Source organism: Pseudorasbora parva, chromosome 6 (assembly GCF_024679245.1).
Source record: "Pseudorasbora parva isolate DD20220531a chromosome 6, ASM2467924v1, whole genome shotgun sequence".
Taxonomy (NCBI): domain Eukaryota; kingdom Metazoa; phylum Chordata; class Actinopteri; order Cypriniformes; family Gobionidae; genus Pseudorasbora; species Pseudorasbora parva.
In genome coordinates, this window is record NC_090177.1 from 29,523,871 (window position 1) to 29,546,117 (window position 22,247).

At 39.7% G+C, this 22,247-nt stretch overlaps 3 protein-coding genes across 3 annotated transcripts in view; 2 read left to right on the forward strand and 1 right to left on the reverse strand.

Moving 5' to 3' along the window:
- Window positions 1-3,995, reverse strand: part of lama5 (laminin, alpha 5) — an 88,182-nt gene extending 84,187 nt beyond the window's left edge. Inside the window, exons 1-2 of the mRNA XM_067446602.1 lie at window positions 3,530-3,995; window positions 685-837 (exon numbers count right to left, since the gene is read on the reverse strand). Coding sequence (XP_067302703.1) covers window positions 685-837; window positions 3,530-3,787 — 411 coding nt within the window. The 5' untranslated portion in view covers window positions 3,788-3,995. The remainder of the gene's footprint in view (window positions 1-684; window positions 838-3,529) is intronic.
- Window positions 3,996-9,902: 5,907 nt separating this feature from the next.
- Window positions 9,903-11,812, forward strand: LOC137078855 (zona pellucida sperm-binding protein 3-like). The gene is made up of 8 exons (XM_067446598.1): window positions 9,903-10,515; window positions 10,591-10,712; window positions 10,799-10,902; window positions 10,968-11,145; window positions 11,218-11,335; window positions 11,407-11,486; window positions 11,556-11,644; window positions 11,713-11,812. Exons 1-8 carry the CDS (start codon window positions 9,940-9,942, stop codon window positions 11,772-11,774), a joined length of 1,329 nt encoding a protein of 442 aa, XP_067302699.1. The 5' UTR covers window positions 9,903-9,939; the 3' UTR covers window positions 11,775-11,812.
- An 8,065-nt stretch (window positions 11,813-19,877) lies between these two features.
- LOC137079369 (zona pellucida sperm-binding protein 3-like) lies at window positions 19,878-21,783 on the forward strand. The gene is made up of 8 exons (XM_067447338.1): window positions 19,878-20,490; window positions 20,566-20,687; window positions 20,772-20,875; window positions 20,941-21,118; window positions 21,191-21,308; window positions 21,380-21,459; window positions 21,529-21,617; window positions 21,686-21,783. Exons 1-8 carry the CDS (start codon window positions 19,915-19,917, stop codon window positions 21,745-21,747), a joined length of 1,329 nt encoding a protein of 442 aa, XP_067303439.1. The 5' UTR covers window positions 19,878-19,914; the 3' UTR covers window positions 21,748-21,783.
- Window positions 21,784-22,247: the final 464 nt, after the last annotated feature.

A 22,247-nucleotide genomic window follows, 5' to 3' on the forward strand; every position in this document is an offset into this window, starting at 1 on the left:
CCATCTGAAGAGTCTGAAACTCAATGGAGGTCAATATAAAACAAATTACTATTGACCTCCATTGAGTTTCAGACTCTTTTTTAATTTGGGCAGCATGAAGCTACATGAGGCAGCGCTGACTGTTTATGTAGAAGCCACTGGGAATGCTGGAGGGCTTTAGGAGGAGAATATGTGTGGGAGAGTGTTGGGAATTGTAATGTTTATTTACAATTACAGTTTAGAAAGTACTAATCTTAAATGCCCACTGGCTGTTGAGCTATTCACAAATAATAACCTTTGATACACAAGACCAAGATATAAAGTGTTCAGAGCAAAAGCAAAAAAACCTCTAGATACTCCAGACTAGAATATGAATGGATGATATTCAACTTAGGATCCACCCTTGAAATTCTACACTCATGTGCAATCCACAAAAGCGCCTGCTGTGGCCGAGTATCAGATTACTCTACTGTAAGATGAATAATCTGAACACGATATGTGTGTGTGTGTGTGTGTGTGTGTGTGTGTGTGTGTGTGCGCGTGTGTGTGTGCGCGTGTGTGTGTGTGTGTGTGTGTGTGTGTGTGTGTGTGTGTGTGTGTGTGTGTGTGTGTGTGTGTGTGTGTGTGTGTGCGTGTGTGTGCGTGGGTGGGGGAGGGGGGTGATAGAGAGTTAGACAAATTGTAAGGCATGCACCGGCAACATACCTGTCCCAGGTCCAAAGTGACGTTGACCTCGTTGTATTTTACACTGCGGGAGAGAGGAGGGCTTTGCCACCATCTTTCGGTACCATCTATGGCATTGCTGATGGGATGCGCTCTGTTCGTGTCTTCTGAGGTGCAGATGTCACAGTACTGGCCCTGGTAACATAGGAAGACACAAACTTTAGTTTTTAGGTTTCTGTTTAATTACACTGTAGACCCTAACCCTCAAAATATTTAATTGGTTTGAGTAGAGATAGTATTTAGAACTTTCTTTTTCTTTTGAGTTGAGTTCTCAAAACTGACACATTTTAAGTCATCTGAATTGTTTCAATGTTTTGGGTTTTATTAACTTAAATTTAACAGAAACTGGCCGGGATTTCTATTTCCCAACACGCTTTGTCATGACATGCAAAAGTGACTGTGAATTCCAAAAATAAGAGTTATAGTTTGTTCATTAGAGTTTCTGTATTTATTTTATTTTTTTGGGGGTTACAATCACGTGACGAGTGGATCATGAGCTTAGTTTGAGGACAGATAGAGTATATGTTAAATGTAATATATTGCTATCCTCATTCAAAGTGCTATGCTAATACTACCAAAGCATTGTGTAAACAATTACACATTAATAATTACAAAAAAAGTTTTATTTATTTTTAGAGTATTCGTTTACTCAAATATTTCAAGTTCAGAGCAATTCAAATGTATGATTACAAAATATTAATCTTACTGTTGACTGTTGATTGAGCTTTTTAATGTATCATTCTGTCACATAAATAATGATTTGAGGCTTTGAATGCACAACGTTTTAGTAAGTCATTGTTATCAGGCAATGACTTATCTGTAAAACATTCGAGTTGACCTGTAAGCTGTACTCTCTCCTTTAATCCTGGCCTTGAGACGCCTTGGCCACTAGATAAAACTCTGGTAAGGGAAGTCTTAGGTTTCTAACTGTGATCTACTTTTAGTTCAATTCATACAGGATGAAAGAGCAAACTAACTCCTCTAAGGTCAGAAAGTTCAAATATTAACACACGTCTGTTCGGATTCAGTTCACTACTCAGTTGTGCCACTTTTGTGAGCGGTATTACAGCACAGAAACTTTTCACTAACCACCCACAATCCAGTTTATCCAGATGTTACAGTGCACTCTTACTGTTTCTGCATGTATTTTCTATCAATGGCAGCAATAATTCATTAAAGAACGAAGATAAGATAAAGAAAAGAGTTATCAATGGAAACTTCAAGCATTTAAAAAGCTGCTTCCGATGCAAAGGAATTGTTGCATGCAAACTGAAATTCTACACCCAATTTTTGGGTGAATGTTGCATGAATATTCGCACCACTCGACCACATGATTTGCATAATTCTTTTAACGAATGCACAGACTGCAAATAAACAAGTCATAATAAAACTTAGATTTGACCATGCAGAAATCCTTTTTGTGGTCAGCAAATAGTTTTAGACACGTGTTGCTTGCGGACACTAAGGATTTGTAGGGGTTTAGTGTGCAGGATTTCAGTGAAAACATTGGAAGAATTCACTCCCTTCATTAGCCAACTGCTGGAAACTATAAAAACCTCTTTTAATGATTCATTTTTAGCGCTATTTGTGTTCTTGGCTAGAAAAATAGAGTAATTTATAACAGTAAAAATTAACAAATAGGAGCAGCCTCAATCAGAAATTCACAAATTATCTTGAGACCACCCATGTGTGAATGTTTTTTCAGAGATTGATTATAGATAAGATTTCATTTGACTAGCAATTAATCTAATCTTTCATAAGAAGGTTCAACTTACTGCCAAATTACCACAGCAACCATAGTTTATGCCAAAATACCAGTTACTATAGTTACTGTATTACTGTACAATTATAATAAATCCTTATCGTATGCCTGCTATTCTGAATGATGTATGAAACTTGGTATTGCCTCTTTAAGATAAATTGCTTATTATATTTATCTATCTATCTATCTATCTATCTATCTATCTATCTATCTATCTATCTATCTATCTATCTATCTATCTATCTATCTGTCTGTCTGTCTGTCTGTCTGTCTGTCTACCTACCTACCTACCCACCTACCTTCTTACCTATCTATCATGCGTAAGTTGCTTTGGAAAAAAAGTTTCCGCTAAATTAAAAATGTAAATGTGTGATGTTGTGAACATTGCCACAGGAGGTCCCTGCAACAATCGATCGCAACATTTTATTAACATTTTCTTTGAAGTGGTGCAAATCTGTGTGTGTCTCCCTCAAGGTCTCCATACAGGAATGCCACACATTCCTGAGGGAAAATCCCAGTAGCAGCGCTACACGGGGGTTGCATTTTACTCTTTACAATGTTTAAACATTTCACTCATTCGCCAACAAGCTGAGTCGTGCCTTCTGAGCCTCCCAATGAAGCCCAAGTGGGGGTCTCTTATGAGTCAGAATAGCACTTTATAGGGGTCTTTGCCATTGTCACCTTGAGCAGGTGCTCTCAGAAAAAGATTGAGATTTTCTACAGTTCCTTAAGACCAAAATCACTGCCCTGGCTTGTTTATATATACTAACAAAACAATAAAACCAAATTGTTGCATTTTTTGGCAGTAGGTAGGCATACTATAGTAATAAATCTAATTTGGAAAATATAATATAACGTGTACCATGTCAGTTCCACCTTGGAATAGTAGGTCTAAATTAATATGGGAATTATTTAGTACCATCATAGCTATATTTAAGTACAAAACCGATTAAACTTGCATTTCACAAAGTCAGGTGCAATCCAATGCTATAAATATCAAAAAGTGTTTTAATCATGTTTAAGTGATGTAAACTGCAGAACATTAAGTATTTTACACATCTTTACCTGAATAGTCTGACTCGGGTCCCCTGACACGGGCCCCCCGACCAGTTTGCAGTACAGGTCTTGAATCGGCTGCTCGTTCTCGTCAACCCCGCAGGTTGCCGTGGCCGTGATTTTCGTTCCCTCAGCTAGATTAAAATACGGTGGGTGCAAACTGAATCCGTTCACTCCGCCGGTGGGCAATTCCTGCGCCGTTAAAGTTTCAATGAGTAGCAGCGATAGAAACAGTAACACCGGTGCGCGCGACGTCCCCCTCGCCATCTTCACCTGTGCCGCACGCTCAACACTGTTACAACTGGTCAAAATGTCCACTGAGAGCTTGCTGTGGTATTAATGACGGACATTTGGAGAGACCGAATATATGGAAAGTCGTTGCGGTTTCTTTCAGAGCGTAGCCTAATATACAACAACAAGGCAGAAGTGCAGTTCGGGGGGCACTTCTCTCTCGGGCTCTGCCTCTGTCTGAGTGGGCAGTGCAGTCGTTGAGTTGAGAGAGAGAGGGCAGTGCAGTGCGTGTGCAGTCCTGTCTTTCTCTCACGCTGCGAGACCCAGTGGATAGGTGTGTTATAGCTTGAGACCCCTTTCATGCGCATTCAAATTCATATTTTTCTGTTAAAGTCATCCTCATGGTTAATATAAAGGGATATATGAATATTCTGTCATACCATTTATTTTGTTCCGTAGGACTTGCTTTCTTCTGTTGGAATCTTTTCAGTGAATCGGGTGTTTACAAAAAACATCTTCGTTCAAGAAATGATTCCGTTCTCCCATCTGGTCAGCGCTGCTATCACATGTAAGCACACTGTAAAAAATTTTTGGTTGTTTTGTGTTGGTTTAACTTAAAAAAGTAACCTGGTTGCCCTAAAATTTTGAGTTTATTGAAATTAAAAATTTGAGTTGATACAATGAAGGAAATTTGTTTAATAAATAGAAACTCAAAATATTTTTGTATCTGAACCACATAAAAAATGTGATAAATCATGAAATAGCACTATTTGGCATGTTTCACTGCGTCATCAGAAATAAAACACACACAATTACCCAATATGCTTACAAAATATTTTTATAATATTTTAATAAAGGATGTCGAATCTCAAAAAATTGTCATTGTATTAACTTCAAAATTTTAATTTCAATGAACTCAAAATTTTAAGGCAACCAGGTAACTTTTTTTCTAAATAATTTTTTACAGTGCACAAAATCAGAGGCATTGCTGTAGGCTATTGTGTAATTATGTATTTCTTTGAGTTTAAAAAATAAAATAAAAAATCCCAAATATAAAAGCCAAAACAAGTATTAGTAATAGTTAACTTTTTAGAAGTAAAATTATTAACTGCCATGATCCTTGAGCTAGAAAATAATAATAATCATTGACTATCGCCCACATCAGAAAAAAATTATTTGGGGGAAGGACGACGTCAAAATGAAAGGTGAATGACATAGACATGCCAACAGCGGTGTAAAGTATTTGAGTAAATGTAATTAGTTAGTACTTAAGTATCTTTTCTGTTTGTAGTTTTACTGAGTATCAAAGATATTTTACTTGACTATTTTTGAATGAATGTATGCTATCTTATATAGGCTACAGTACATTTGTGATGAGTAATGCAATTACGCGTTACATTTTGCATGGAACCTAACTTTTTCTGCAGCAATTAGATTGTGCTACAAAATAAGTTATATCCATAGCCCTCTACAGGGCAATGAAGGAAAAATAAAAACTGCTGTCTACTGATTTATAAAATAGGTGAATATACTTTTTATTACTGTGTGCTGCTTAAAAAAAACTATTTGTGAACAATATATACAGTGGCATGAAAAAGTATCTGAAACTTTTGGAATTTCTCACATTTCTGCATAAAATCACCATCAAATGTGATCAGATCTTTGTCAAAATGACACAAATGAAAAAAAAAGGATCTGCTTTAACTAAAACCACCCAAACATTTGTGTTTTGTGTCAATAAAAACATTTTTATTGAGGATAACATGCAAACAATGACAGAAGGGGGAGGAATAAGTAGCTGAACCTTATGCCTAAGGAGACTTTTAGAGCAATTACTACCAATTTTTATCAAACTATTTAAGTCAGGGGTGTGTCCAATCACTGTAGAGTGGCTTAAAGCTGCCCTGCTTACTATAAAACACACACCTAGAAAGTATTGTCTTGATGAGAAGCATTGTCTGATGTGCACCATAGCTCGCTGAGCTCTCTGAAGACCTGGGATCAAGAATTATTGATTTGTATAAAGCTGGGAAAGGTTACAAAACCATCTCTAAAAGTTTGGATGTTCATTAATCCACAGTTAGAGAAATTGTCTACAAATGAAGAGAGTTTGGCACTGTTGCTTCTCTCCCAAAGAGTGGCTGTCCCCCAAAAATGACAACAAGAGTTTAGCACAGTATACTCAGCGAGGTAAAAATGAACCCTAGAGTGTTTGCTAAAGACTTACAGAAATCACTGGCACAGTCCAATATCTCTGTGCATACATCGACTTTAAGTAAAACACTGGCCAAGAATGGTGTTCATGGGAGGACTCCACGGAGGAAGCCACTGCTGTCTAAAAAAACATTGCTGCACATTTAATGTTCGCAAAAAGGCACTTGGAATGTCCACAGAACTTCTGGCAAAATATTTTGTGGACTGATGAAACGAAAGTTGAACTGTTTGGGAGGAACATACAACGTCATGTGTGGAGGAAAAATGGAAAATCTCACCAACATCAACACCTCATCCCCATCGTGAAGCATGGTGGAGGGAGCATCATTGTTTGGGGCTGTTTTGCTGCCTCAGGGCTGTGACAACCTGCAATCATTAATGGAAAAATGAGTTCAAAAGTTGATCAGGATGTTTTGTAGGAAAAGCTGAGGCTGTCTGTCAGAAAGTTGAAGCTAAAAAGAGGATGGATGCTGCAACAGGACAATGACCCAAAACACAGAAGTAAATCAACTTCAGAATAGTTTCAGAAGAACAAAATGCACATTCTGGAGTGGCCAAGTCAAAGCCCTGACTTGAACCCCATTGAGATGCTGTGGCATGACCTCAAGACAGCGATTCATGCCAGACATCCCAGGAATCTGACTGAACTACAGCATTTTTTTTTAAAGAGGAATGGTCCAAGATTGATCCTGATCGATGTGCCAGACTGATCTGCAACTACAGGAAGCGTATGGTTGAAGTTATTGCTGCTGAAGGGGGGGCAACCAGATATTTAATGTGATGGTTCAGTTACTTATTCCTCCCCCTTCTGTCATTGTTTGCATGTTATCCATATCAAAAATATGAAAACCTATAAATGTTTGAGGGTTTTGTTTCGTTTTGACAAAGATCAAATCACATTTGATGCTGATTTTATGCAGAAATGTGAGAAATCCCAAAGGCTTCAGATACTATTTCATGCCACTGTATATTATTTAAGGGGGGGGGGGGTGAAACACTCAGTTTCAGTCAATCTCATGTCAATCTTGAGTGCCTATAGAGTAGTATTGCATCCTTCATATCTCCCAAAAGTCTTTAGTTTTTATTATATTTATAAAAGAAATATAGGCTGTACCGAGTCTTTTCGGAAAAAAACGAGCGCCTGGAGGCGTATTGTGTGGGCGGAGCTAAAGAATGACGAGCGCGCAAAGAGGTGACGTCCTCAAGCGTGGAGAAACCCATGGCTCTCGATCTCAGCTAATAGATATATGATCCAGAATCATTCGGAGGCTGAAATAAATTGAACAGGAGAAACAGCAGCAGCAGGACGTCCGTCTCTGTGGTATGTACTGTATTTAGTGGCCTGTCAACATTTGTGTGTCTTTACTCGCAGTTTATGAGGACATGATTCGGTTTATGGACAATTGTATGCGACTAAACCTTAGCAGTAGCAAGCAAAACGGTTTTGCACATCAGACTAGTGTAACGTTATACATAGAACAACAATGGAGTAAACGTTAGCGCATTTGAATGACGAAGCACGCGATCGTGTCGGTTACTGATGTTTACTCACGCGACGATAGCCAACAGCACAGACATTTGAAGCAGTTTTACTCACCGGCTGCTTCCAAAGCAGGACCGAACCTTTATTGCTGGGACCGCTCCGCCAAAAACACACTTCTTTGGTATGATTTGGTGAAGTCCTGTGACAGCAGTGGCGTGGAAATCCGATGTTGTGAAGCTTCCCGTCATTTCTGCGTTCAAATCGGTTCAAATGCAGCGCTGCCTTCCCGGAATTCTGTGCTGAAGCGTTGAAGTCGCTTGATGTCACCCATAGGAATAAAGTGGAGCGCGGCGCGGACTATAACGACGACTGGATCTGCACCTGAGAGAGTGTTTATGGGCGTGCATTTCCTCTCTCGATCTAGTCACCCACGCAGGCGCACCCTACCGGGAGAAGAGCCCGTACGGCCCATACAAGGAGCTTCCGCTCTATTAACGTCAAGCCGAGCCATACTCGAAAAAAACTCTCCGAAACTTGTGAGAAACCGGAAGGAGTATTTTTGACACAGAAACATCCATCAAACATCCAACATTAGTTTTTGAAACTTTGTCTATGTTTAGGATGGGAATGCAAGTCTTTAACAGTGTAAAAAGCTCAGTATGCATGAAACAGCATTTCACCCCCCCCCCCCCCCCTTAAGAATTCTTATATGTTCGAACCTGTTAATCTTTTACATTAAAAAATAAATAAAATTGTAGACTTTTCAGATTGTCTTTTGTTGCTTAGCATCATATAATATAGTTCAAAAAGGAAAGAAGTCTACAATAAATCCACACTCTGATCAACCTAATCCTTAATGTTATAACAGGGATGAAATGAGTAAGTGAATCTATACTAAAATCAATGCATCTTGCATTCATTTTTTTCTGAACTAAATTTCTCAATTTCAGTTCCTTGTGAAAATTGCTGTTGATGTGGGGGAAGAACGTTTGTTACAATCTAAGCCTGACTATAAACATACTCAACATTATTATTTTGGATACTCTAGTGCACAATTATGTCTGTGGCCAATAGGAAGACAGAAAAAGACTTGGGCTATGTTTACATGTGGGCGGCTATTTTCATAAACTGACATTTCAACCACATATGTCATGATTGTGCACATTGCTGCGTTCCACTCCACTTTAAGACACGCACTTGCAAACTTCCCTAAGCACTTCCCCTTGGGGGAATCCCTGCCGCCATTTTGAAGTGCGTTCCACTTCGTGAAGTGGACAAGGGAAGTTTGTATGGACAGACCCTTGCTCCCTCGATTTTGACCGAGTGAGCGAGTCTACTTCATATGTACACTTCAGGCAGCTTCATATACCACAATGCAACGCGATTGCGACGTCACCACATATCACGTTTAATTTACCCCACCACAAACAACTATAACTATTTTTAAAAACATTTAAAACAACCCAAACACATCCATATACATATAGAATGCTGCATTAAACAGTTTCGTAAAGGTAAAAAATAAATAATATATCAACACCATAGTGGATTCCAAGTGATCAAGGGCTTAGGGCGTTCCAGTTCAGTCCATTTGCAAAGTTTCCGCCAGTAGTGGGCACTCATGCAACGTAGGCATGACGCACATCCGAGTGAACGAGACGGAGGGAAGTTTGCGAGTGAAGGGCTTGATAAAAACGAACTGGAACGCAGCACATATGTCAGTGTTCATTTACACTTGCCCGTGTATACATGCCGTCAAGAGCATGCCAAACCTGTAGGTGGCAGTGTAACGAGAAGCTCAAGCCCACGTAAGCCAATCAGAATCCCGAAAATAGAGGCGGCACTGGTGGTGACGCGAACTGGTTCTTTGTGTTGGAGGGAGAAGTTGTTGCAAAATTGCTGACCTCCGAGCACTCATTTGTCTCTACTCCTCGAACATGAAGGAGCAGCTGTATTTGCAAATGCAAACACACGAGAAGAGTTTGCACCAATATAAATGTGACTGCTACTCTGAACGCTTACATGATTACATGTAAACATAGGTCGCACTTTTGACATAGGCCTAAACACCCGTTTCTCTCAGTTTGCATACAAACGTGCAAACGAAGATTTTCAAAATCTCTACTCTGGCCGGAGCTTCCAGAGGCAAATTCTCCATTTGCGGGTAAACAAAGGGTGCAAACGAAGGGAAATGTCTCTGCTTTTCTAAATAACCATGTACGTGTAAACGGGGCCTTTCGTTTTGATGAAAATAAAATATAAATAATTTTGTTAAGCTACTAATTACATGTCTTTATTTGGTACTTCCTTTTATCCTGAGTAATAAAGAATCAATGACTTTCACCTGTGGCTGTGACTTATTGATTGAGTAAATTGGCAGGTGCAGAGAACAATGATGCTTGTCACAAGAAAGGTGGAGCCATGCTGATTTACATCTGTATAAATTTGGATGTGAGCAGCCTAATGTGTTGTTGAAACAAGTTTGGCAGTAATGGGGTTTTGGCAGGTTGGATTTGGGTTGGTGCTTCTTCTGACTCTGGGATTTTCTGATGCACAATGGAGAGCAAGAGCAGCACCTAATCGCAGTCTAAGTGAGTTTAGGCCCAGGGCATTCGCTCAAACTTCTCAACAGGCTGATTCTAGGATGTCTGTGGTTCCCAGCAAACCTGTATTTGCACCACAAATATTCCCTGCCCAGTTTCCTGTCCAGACACCAGTCAGGACTGACTTTGGAAAGCAATCTCAAGACTTCCTGGGTGTTCAATCAAAAGAGATGTTGCAGGGTCCAGTGGCGAAGCTGACGTGGAGCTTTCCAAGTCTACCAGAGGAACCACCCCAACCCGACATTAATTTTGAGTTGCCGCATCCTGTCCCTGCCAACAGTGTAGCTGCTCAGTGTGGAGAGAATTCAGTATATGTGGAAGTGATGAAGGACTTCTTTGGGACTGGGCACCTACTGCTGTCCTCTGCTTTTACACTGGGAGGCTGCACTGCAACTGGAGAAGATCCTTCAGCTCAAGTGCTCATCTTTGAGTCTGATCTGCATGGATGTAGCAGCACATCAATGGTAGGGTTTTATTTTGATGTTTTCTTCACCAGGACAGTTTACAAATATCCATGATTGTCTTAACTTTCTTTTTAGATGACTGAGGATGAGCTTGTCTATACGTTCAACATTATCTACACCCCACAAGCGGCTTCCTCTGGTGCTTCTATTGTCAGGAGCAGTAGTGCGGCAGTTGGTATCGAGTGTCATTATCCAAGGTGAGGATTAAATTATTTGAGACTTGCTGGATCTGCTGATCCCAACATTTATGGACTTGAGACGACTGCTTGTTTAACTCCTACAGAACACATAATGTGAGCAGCAATGTCTTATTGCCCACTTGGATCCCATATGCCTCAACTAAGGTTGCTGAGGAAGTCCTTGTCTTCTCCCTCAAGCTCATGACTGGTTGGTGTATCTCAAACAGATTTGTAGCATGCTTGTGAAGCTGTGCTAAGACTCTTTCCTTGCAGATGATTGGATGTTTGAGCGACCTTCTAACCAGTACTTTCTGGGTGACGTGCTGAATCTTGAAGCATCAGTGCGTTTGTACAGCCATGTTCCCCTCCGTGTGTTTGTGGACAGCTGTGTGGCTACTCCAGTCCCTGATGTCGCTTCTGTCCCCAGATACTCCTTTATTGAGAATAATGGGTAAGGGGTGCTACCTCATGTATACCAGCTTCCAGAAGGGTTGCAGATTTTCTAACTGGTTTCTGTTTGCAGGTGCCTGGTTGATGCCAAGCTCACAGGCTCTACATCTCACTTTATGCCTCGGACTCAAAGTGATAAGCTACGGTTTCAACTAGAGGTGTTCAGGTTCCAGCAAGCAGACAGTGGACTGGTATGTATGTTTTAGTTTTGCAACTCTTTGTATGATGTGCTACCATGATATACAAACAACTGTCTTTGCAGGTCTATATCACATGCATCTTGAAGGCGACTGCAGCAACCTCAAGTTCTGAGCAAAAAGCTTGTTCATTCTCTTCTAATGGGTATGTTTCCTGCTAGATGGGTGTACAGGTAAATTGGTTGTCAACTTAACTGAGGGTGTTTCTTGTCAGTTGGGTGTCTGCAGATGAATCTGACCAGGTGTGTGGCTGCTGTGACTCCACTTGTAGCGTCAGAAGTGGAAGTGATCGGCTGCTTACGGGTATGGACTAACTCTGATAACTTGTTGTCATTCTTGGCTTTAGTTCTCACTAATCATTTGTTCCTCAGATCTACGATGGGAAAAGGTGTCTGTCGGCCCCATCAATGTTAAGGACTATGGCCAACAATAACTGACTGTCATGTGATTTAATAAAATATATTCTTAATAGGTTTGCGTCTGGTCTTTACTGGTACAATACTAAATGTATATCCATGATTTGACTGTTCAAAAATGCGCTTTTTTTTAATTTATTTTTTAAACTTCCTACTGGCCTCTGTGAGGACTACTGCTCAAGTCATTTGTAGGTCTGCCTCTTACAACACAAGGCCATTCCAATGGCATCACATCCTTGCTGGTGCTTAGTGGATTCTTGTGCTTCTGCCTGTCTTGGAACTCAAGCTGACCAGCAGTCTCTCCTGAAGCCAACATGGAAGTGACTTAAACTGCATCTCATCAACTGCCTGTGAGAGACTGGCCGCAAAGGAAAGTAAAATCTGTATCTCCCAATGGTAAAGGGACCAACTTTACAGCAATGTTTACAGCCTGGTACAAAAGTTTTGGCTAATTTTGAACTTAATGACATGGGTTTTTTTTTTTTTTTTTTTTTTTTTTTTTTACACATTTTAACTTGTAAATCTTAGTTCTGCATACTTAAGTGGCATAGCAACTTGAGTGACAGTTGGATTGCTGTTAGGTGGCTTCAGCAACCAGACACCTCAACTCCACCCACATCCCACCTCTGCCCATGTTCCGTTATCCAGGCATGGCCTGTGGCAATGCACTGCCAAGATGGAAATGGACAACTTAGGCTTTAAAACAGCTCTTCTGAACCCTACAAATTATATTATGGACAAAACATCCAAAGGGTTTTTATGTAAAGTGTATGGTTCAAGCATGTTGTATTTTGATATACTTTTCAAGTAAAGCTTTAAAATAGATGTACACTCTAATTTTAAGACTTGGTTGAATAGTGACATTCCATTAAATTGACAATTCCTTAATTATCCTAGTAAAATACCTAAACGGTTAGTTCCCAAAAATTAACTTTGTCGTTACTCACCCTAATGTCGTTCCACACCTGTAAGACCTGTTCATCTGACTAGTTTAAGATTTATTTATATTTAGTCCGAGAGCGTCTGAAAGTGTATGCACACTATATGGTCCATGTCCAGAAAGGGAATAAAAAAGTAGTCCATATGTGACATCAGTTAATTAAAATCTCTTGTAGCATCAAATACATTTTGGTCCAAAAATAACAAACTACTACTATTTAGCATTGTCTCTTCTTCCTTGTTTGTGTTCAATCCTCAAAGATTCAAACGGTTGTGAATCAGTGTCTTGATTCATGATTTGGATTGCATGCCAAACTGCTGAAATAGTGACATTGGTAATCCAAATCATGAATCAATAAGCTGATTCATAACTGTTTGAATCTTTATTTGAGGCTTGAACACAAACAAGGAAGAGAAGACAATGCTGAATAAAGTCGTAGGTTTTATTTTTAAACCAAAATGTATTTTCGAGGCTTCAAGAGATTCTAATTAAAGGGTTACTTCAGCGATTAGCATATGGCTTTGTATCAGTAGAAACCCTGGAGTATATTCAAATGATTGTGCTTTCCCCATCATATCCCCTAGCCTGACAAGCCAGACCCACATCAAGATATTTGGTCTGGAAACTCACCATAGACAGGGCTCAATCCGAGGGGCGGGATAAACGGTTGTCTTTCAAACTCCCTCTGCACGCGATAGGATAGTGCTACACCAACCGGAGCAACGACGGTGAAGGGGAGCTCGCTGACTGATTACACATTCGTGGTATCCGGTCGGCTAAACTCTGAACACATCTTCCCTTTTTAAGAATGACTTCAGTGCCGTTCTTTTCTCAGAGAAAAGCTTAACTCCAAGTCTTCCAGAGTCGCGGTCAGAGCTGATTCGAAAGACCGCCGCCGTTCGCCTGTTTCTGTGCACGCAAACGCAACTCGGCCATCGTCATTATGGCCCCGCCCGCCGACTCTATACACGATGTGATTGGGCCGTCCAGATTCTGAGGAACACAGCTCAGATAGGAATTGAGAGTTGCTAGACCACACTTGCGGGCAAATTAAATTTGCTGCCGCTAGGGTGCGTCTAGATTTCTAGGCTACATATCCCCCTGAGACAAGAGATTTATGCATTTTATTTCTGGAAAAATTCATCCTATGATGCAAATTGACGATATTTGCATCATAGAGGAATGTTTGGCCAAAGGCTAAAGACTACAGCGAGCAGAGGGAGCTATTTCCACATGTTTTGAACCCGCATATGGGGGATGGAGATCACACTCAGAGCTCACCTCACAGCTACAGGCACTCATTTAAATAGAGCTATGGTGAGCAATGTAAGTCTTAACTTCTCAAATTAATTTCTATGAAAGTTAAGCTTGCAAAGGCATGAACTGAAACGCGCCAAACTGAACTCGCGTTGTGAATGTATGCCGCGAGTGTAGTCGTGATTACCTCAGCTCTCATCACGAGACCTCATCAGCTCATTTATCTGACTCCTGCAGTTAGTGCTCAGTGCTGTGATACTCGCGCTGTGACTCTCTCATTATATTGAACAGACACGTTTAGTTTTTAATTGTAGTGTCTTCTCCAACTCAGTCACAGTAATCAAGCAGGTGGCTTTGGGAATGGCCTCACAGGGCAACGAAGCATTCTGGGAATTGTATTCTTTCATCCCCATTAGACAAAAATAAATTGTCTGTCTTTTCTCAGTCTAGAAGGCACCAAATTCAAAAATAATTTCACATTTCTACTACATTGATGACCTAGTTTAAGTACAGATTCATCTTCCCAGTGCTGAAGTACCCCTTTAACCAACTGATGTTCCATTGTTTTATTACCTTTCTGGACATGGACAGTATACCCATACGGAAATGTAATATATGTACATATATGTCCCTATATCCGAGTAGTGATGTCATATATGTTTCATATAAGGCAATATATTATTAGCGCATATATACATTCTCATGATATATGAAGATATAGGTTTATACCATGTATGAAATACCCATAGAATAATTATTATATATACATATATTAAAATTATTTATATGATGATTTTTATATGGTACTGTATGTTAATGCCATATATGTAAACAATATATGTCGAATTTATATATGTAAGTTTATTTAAACATAATATATGCAAACATTCAGTATGCTTGTATAGGATTTTATATAGATTTATATAGTGGTGTTTGAATCCTGGCTTTTAAAAATGTGATTTTGGTTCAGGCGTCGGACATTAAAAGCTCCATGTTTGTTTTTCTTCCCATTGTGAGTGTACAGTTTGAGCATTCGCTTGGTCTCGTGTGAGCATCTAGTTTTGCTTGGGCAGTATACACTCTTTTGTCCATGTGTTTAGGGTTGTTTGTTTAGCATGTGGTTTGTGCTCATCATTAGCCATGGCGTGTACTTTCATGTTTTGTTCTCTGTAGCATGTAACGGTTACTCTGGTACATGGGTGACATTTTTCATCCTGTCCTCTAGAGGGCAACAAATGGAGGAAGTGGTTTTAAGGTTACGAGTAGCACAGAGGAGAAGCATGGCAATGGAGCATGGGTGAAAATGCCTGGAATCACATTGTGTTTGAGAGTTAAGTGAATTGTACATTCTAATGCTTTACAATCTTGTTCAAATGCACATATTTATGTACCCATAAAAATGTTAATTCATAGTGTTTGGAAGTTTGCAGAGAAGCTCGCAGAGGATTCCGTTATGGGGCTTGAGTGCACTGATACCTACTTCTTACCTGTGTTGGATTGTGCCAGGGCCTAATCTAGTATTTAGTATTGTATATCTTCAGTGCCTGCTGGGACTGGGAATTCTACAACACTCATATAAGACACTTGCATTGCAGACTGTATATCCTTTTCCCTCTACGACATTTTGAATTGTTTGGTACAGTTTTTTGTTTGTGTATCACTAGTATTTTGGGTTTGGAATTGATTTACTGTTTATTTGTTTACTTATAGTGTTGAGCTTTGATATTCACAATACTGTCTTGGATTTCCATCCATGTGCTAATTGTTACTATGTTATCTCATTCAGTGGTTAAATAGATTCAATTTATTTTCACTCCCTCATTGAGAATCTTACAGTTAGTTTGAACACAAAATATTGGCAAAAGTGAATTCCCGTTTTTGTGAGGATTTCTTATTGTATAAAAAACTAAGGTGAGCCAGTTACCACCATGAAGGAATTTGATTGTTTTGATTGTTTATTTTTGAAGTCTAATAAAAAGCCCATTAACCTCTGCACCCTTGAGTCCTTCATCTCTTGCCTCACCTGACAATAAGTAACATTATAAATATTTTATATTTTAAATGTCATTTCTTTTATACAGCCTATAGATTTTAAGACTCTACGACATTTGACAGTGATAATGATTTGTCACATATATAATTTAAACATATATAATATGTGGACTAAAGATATATGTCGATATATGGAATTTCTGATGCTGTGCATATATGTGCATTTATGTTTTTACTCTATATGAGCATATTAGGATATTTCATATATGAGACCTATATGTCAAAATATGTATTATACATACATTAACATATATAATATATGGGATACATTTATATGTCAATATATGGAATTGTTCCAATTTCTAATATGTTTCATATATGTTTTTACTTTATATATCACATATATCGCATATATTGATATTTCATATATAGACATATATTACATTTCCGTATGGGTAGTGTGCATACACTGTTGGATTAAATATAAAATATCTTAAACTGTGTTCCGAAGATGAACAGAGGTTTTACGGGTGTGGAACGACATTAGGGTGAATCATTAATGACATTTCATTTTTCTGACACGCATTCTTAAAGGGGGGGTGAAATGCTGTTTCATGCATACTGAGCTTTTTACACTATTAAAGACTTGCATTCCCATCCTAAACATAGACAAAGTTTCAAAAACTAATGTTGGACATTTGATGGAGTATTTCTGTGTTAAAAATACTCCTTCCGGTTTCTCACAAGTTTCGGAGAGTTTTTTTTGAGTATGGGTCGGCTTGACGTTAATAGAGCGGAAGCTCCTTGTATGGGCCGTACGGGCTCTTCTCCCGGTAGGGTGCGCATGCGTGGGTGACTAGAGCGAGAGAGGAAATGCACGCCCATAAACACTCTCTCAGGTGCAGATCCAGTCGTCGTTATAGTCCGCGCCGCGCTCCACTTTATTCCTATGGGTGACATCAAGCGACTTCAACGCTTCAGCACAGCATTCCGGGAAGGCAGCGCTGCATTTGAACCGATTTGAACGCAGAAATGACGGGAAGCTTCACAACATCACTTCAGTCGCGTCGCAAAGTGGATCTCCACCGTTCACTGCTGTCAGGACTTCACCAAATCATACCAAAGAAGTGTGTTTTTGACGGAGCGGTCCCAGCGATAAAGGTTCGGTCCTGCTTTGGAAGCAGCCGGTGAGTAAAACTGCTTCAAATGTCTGTGCTGTTGGCTATCGCCGCGTGAGTAAACATCAGTAAACGACACGATTGCGTGCTTCGTCATTCAAATGCGCTAACGGACTCCATTGTTGTTCTATGTATAACGTTACACTAGTCTGACGTGCAAAACCGTTTTGCTTGCTACTGCTAAGGTTTAGTCGCATACAATAGTCCATAAACCGAATCATGTCCTCATAAACTGCGAGTAAAGACACACAAATGTTGACAGGCCACTAAATACAGTACATACGACAGAATCGGACGTCCTGCTGTTGCTGTTTCTCCTGTTCAATTTATTTCAGCCTCCGAATGATTCTGGATCATATATCTATTAGCTGAGATCGATAGCCATGGGTTTCTCCACGCTTGAGGACGTCACCTCTTTGCGCGCTCGTCATTCTTTAGCTCCGCCCACACAATACGCCTCCAGGCGCTCGTTTTTTTTCCGGAAAGACTCAGTACAGCCCATATTTCTTTTATAAATATAATAAAACTAAAGACTTTTCGGCGATATGAAGGATGCAATACTACTCTATAGGTACTCAAGATTGACATGAGATTGACTGAAACTGAGTGTTTCACCCCCCCTTTAACAAATTTCGTAAAGCTAAGAATCACTCTTACTCTCAGTTATTTAAGACAGCTCGAGAGATCTCTCAAGGGGTTAGGAGTTCCCAGTAGGGACTTGTGATGGTACTACAGAGACATGCGCAAATCTTTTAGGAGAAGAAGAATGTTTTTGAAATGTTTGATGACGAGCAGTTAATCAAACAGTGTCGTTTGGACGGAGCAGGCATCATCTTTGTCAGCACTGGTTAATGTTGGGCTGAACTTGCCTTTTATAACATGTTTCCACTGTTCAACTAATTCAGCAAACAGTAGCGATTGCTTCTTCCTCCCACAAGTTCGGTTCTCTTTTGGAATCCATGGGGGCTGATTATATGATAAAATCTGGTCAGCTAACAGCACGCTGGTTTAAAATGTGTAATTAAGACATGGCTAGAAAAAATGTTTATCTTTAATTTCCAATGTGTATATCATAATGTATTCTCTAGAAAATTATTTTAGGAATTTCACCATTCAATGTGAATTTATCTGAGAATATTCCTAAATAAGGAAATCTATTCAGTGATTGGTCCATGCCTATGTCATCATCCAAAATCCTGTTTGTGGCACAGCAAAGTGTCATGAATAATCTCTAAGACTGGCATTTAAGGTTTAGTTCTACACTTCACTTAAATAACGACTGAGATGTTGATAACTAACAATTAAGCACAGCTTTGAGCCAAGAATAGTTTTACTCTTAAGTCAGTTTTTAGCAGTGTTCTTGTAATGGTCAGCGGCTTGACAAATACAGGCCCTGGTGTCCGTTCTTCGTACCTCGCCTAATACATCTGAGATGATTTGACAGATCCTAGATCTTTTAATCGTGATAACTGATCTCTGGCTAATTTGGTTCTTCAAACTAATTTGCGGATTGGATTAAAATATCTGGATTATATTATCTGAGATCAGTGCTCGTGCCTGTGTTCCCTGAAGAGGGCAGATGCATCACTCGAAACCATGATCAGCAATGCAGCGATTGGCTGGCGTCAAGACAACGTAATGACATCATATAATAAAAAAAAAACACTTGGCAAAAAACTTGTCAAAAAAAAAAAAAAAGATTCTTTATAAGGAAACAGCCAAACGACCAAACCAACATAAAAGTTAGATAAATTAAATGTGCACTGTTTTGATGAACATGATTCCCAATTATTTATATTCACGATTTTATAATATTTGTACACACTTTACATTTTTATTTCGATGTTGTAATTTCATATTTAATTCAATTTGAAGCAGATGTTATGTTACAGTATTAATTAAAGTTTCTTAACAGTCGAGATCAAATTATCTGCATCTCTTGAGCTGCATCAAGCCACTCCCATAATATCCGTCATCACTCACATTAATGCACGACAAAGATTAACTGCACAATGTGTGTGAACCTCCAATACATCTATATAAAGTAATCATTCCATCACAATTCACAAATAAATCTCTTAATCAAGTGACTGTGTCTATAGTATTATAGGCAAATTTTACATTTAACATTAAAATATTATTTTCAAATAGACTTTTATATTTATTACTATTATTATTATATAAGTATTATTGCCCCTGGTTCAGTAATGTAGTCTCGTAATAAAGTAGCATTGGCTGGGACAGATTAAGTGTCACCTTAAGATGCAATCTAATCCTGTTTACATGAAATAAGCTGCTCCCGAGCAGGTTTAAGCTAACGGACCTGTTGCTATGACAGCAAGTCCAGGATGAGCTCCGAAGAACCAAACGATCCGAGATCAAGCCAAATCATCAACAATCAAATACAGCTAACTGACTTGGCAATTTACAAAGAACTGGCCCCTGTTCTGTCATTTTGATGTTTAAAATAAGAAATAGTTTGGTTTAGATCTGCCTTCTTCTTCTTCTTTTTTTTTGTTTTTAACGGCGGTTGGCAACCAGCTTTTGGTGCATTACCGCCCCTTTCTGCTCCGGAGTGTGATTCATTTAGCTCTGCCTTTATTTGGTACTTCCTTTCATCCTGAATAATAAAGAATCAATGACTTTCACCTGTAACTTATTGATTGAGTAAATTGGCAGGTGCAGAGAACAATGATGCTTGTCACAAGAAAGGTGGAGCCATGCTGATTTACATCTTTATAAATTTGGATGTGAGCAGCCTAATGTGTTGTTGAAACAAGTTTGGCAGTAATGGGGTTTTGGCAGGTTGGATTTGGGTTGGTGCTTCTTCTGGCTCTGGGATTTTCTGATGCACAATGGAGAGCAAGAGCAGCACCTAATCGCAGTCTAAGTGAGTTTAGGCCCAGGGCATTCGCTCAAACTTCTCAACAGGCTGATTCCAGGATGTCTGTGGTTCCCAACAAACCTGTATTTGCACCACAAATATTCCCTGCGCAGTTTCCTGTCCAGACACCAGTCAGGACTGACTTTGGAAAGCCATCTCAAGACTTTCTGGGTGTTCAATCAAAAGAGCTGTTGCAGGGTCCAGTGGCGAAGCTGACTTGGAGCTTTCCAAGTCTACCAGAGGAACCACCCCAACCCGACATTAATTTTGAGTTGCCGCATCCAGTCCCTGCCAACAGTGTAGCTGCTCAGTGTGGAGAGAATTCAGTATATGTGGAAGTGATGAAGGACTTCTTTGGGACTGGGCATCTACTGTTGTCCTCTGCTTTTACACTGGGAGGCTGCACTGCAACTGGAGAAGATCCTTCAGCTCAAGTGCTCATCTTTGAGTCTGAACTGCATGGATGTAGCAGCACATCAATGGTAGGGTTTTATTTTGATGTTTTATTCACCAGGACAGTTTACAAATATCCATGATTGTCTTAACTTTCTGTTTAGATGACTGAGGATGAGCTTGTCTATACGTTCAACATTATCTACACCCCACAAGCGGCTTCATCTGGTGCTCCTATTGTCAGGAGCAGTAGTGCGGCAGTTGGTATCGAGTGTCATTATCCAAGGTGAGGATTAAATTATGAGACTTGCTGGATCTGCTGATCCCAACATTTATGGACTTGAGACGACTGCTTGTTTAACTCCTACAGAACACATAATGTGAGCAGCAATGTCTTAATGCCCACTTGGATCCCATATGCCTCAACTAAGGTTGCTGAGGAAGTCCTTGTCTTCTCCCTCAAGCTCATGACTGGTTGGTGTATCTCAAACAGATTTGTAGCATGCTTGTGAAGCTGTGCTAAGACTCTTTCCTTGCAGATGATTGGATGTTTGAGCGACCTTCTAACCAGTACTTTCTGGGTGACGTGCTGAATCTTGAAGCATCAGTGCGTTTGTACAGCCATGTTCCCCTCCGTGTGTTTGTGGACAGCTGTGTGGCTACTCCAGTCCCTGATGTCGCTTCTGTCCCCAGATACTCCTTTATTGAGAATAATGGGTAAGGGGTGCTACCTCATGTATACCAGCTTCCAGAAGGGTTGCAGATTTTCGAACTGGTTTCTGTTTGCAGGTGCCTGGTTGATGCCAAGCTCACAGGCTCTACATCTCACTTTATGCCTCGGACTCAAGGTGATAAGCTACGGTTTCAACTAGAGGTGTTCAGGTTCCAGCAAGCAGACAGTGGACTGGTATGTATGTTTTAGTTTTGCAACTCTTTGTATGATATGCTACCATGATATACAAACAACTGTCTTTGCAGGTCTATATCACATGCATCTTGAAGGCGACTGCAGCAACCTCAAGTTCTGAGCAAAAAGCTTGTTCATTCTCTGCTAATGGGTATGTTTCCTGCTAGATGGGTGTACAGGTAAATTGGTTGTCAACTTAACTGAGGGTGTTTCTTGTCAGTTGGGTGTCTGCAGATGACTCTGACCAGGTGTGTGGCTGCTGTGACTCCACTTGTAGCGTCAGAAGTGGAAGTGATCGGCTGCTTACGGGTATGGACTAACTCTGATAACTTGTTGTCATTCATGGCTTTAGTTCTCACTAATCATTTGTTCCTCAGATCTACGATGGGAAAAGGTGTCTGTCGGCCCCATCAATGTTAAGGACTATGGCCAACAATAACTGACTGTCATGTGATCTAATAAAATATGATCTTAATGTTTGCATGGTCTTTATTGACAAAATCCAAATGTATCTATCCAGTTTACATGCTTTGCTTGTCAACCCATGCATCACAATGCCTTTTACTACTGGTCTGTGGGGACTTTTTTTTTTTTTTTTTTTTTTTTGCTTATTTGGAGGGCTTGGCCTGTTACAACACTAAAATGCCTTCCAATGGCATCACATCCTATCTGGTCCTTGGTTTCCTTTTTTTTTTTTTTTTTTTTTAGGGATTCAAGCATGTAGTCAACTTGTGCTTTGGTTTAATAGTAATTCCATTAAACAAGCCTTAATTCGAGGATTTACATTAAATCATTCTGCCTTTACTGCCATCCATCAAAGATTATTTCAAAACCTAGTCTTAGGTTTTTATCTATACTTCAATAATGGTTTAACAGATTTAAAACAATTCCTCAGTAAATTGGCTGTTTTGGCCATTTTTGTCTCCATGGACTTTTGGT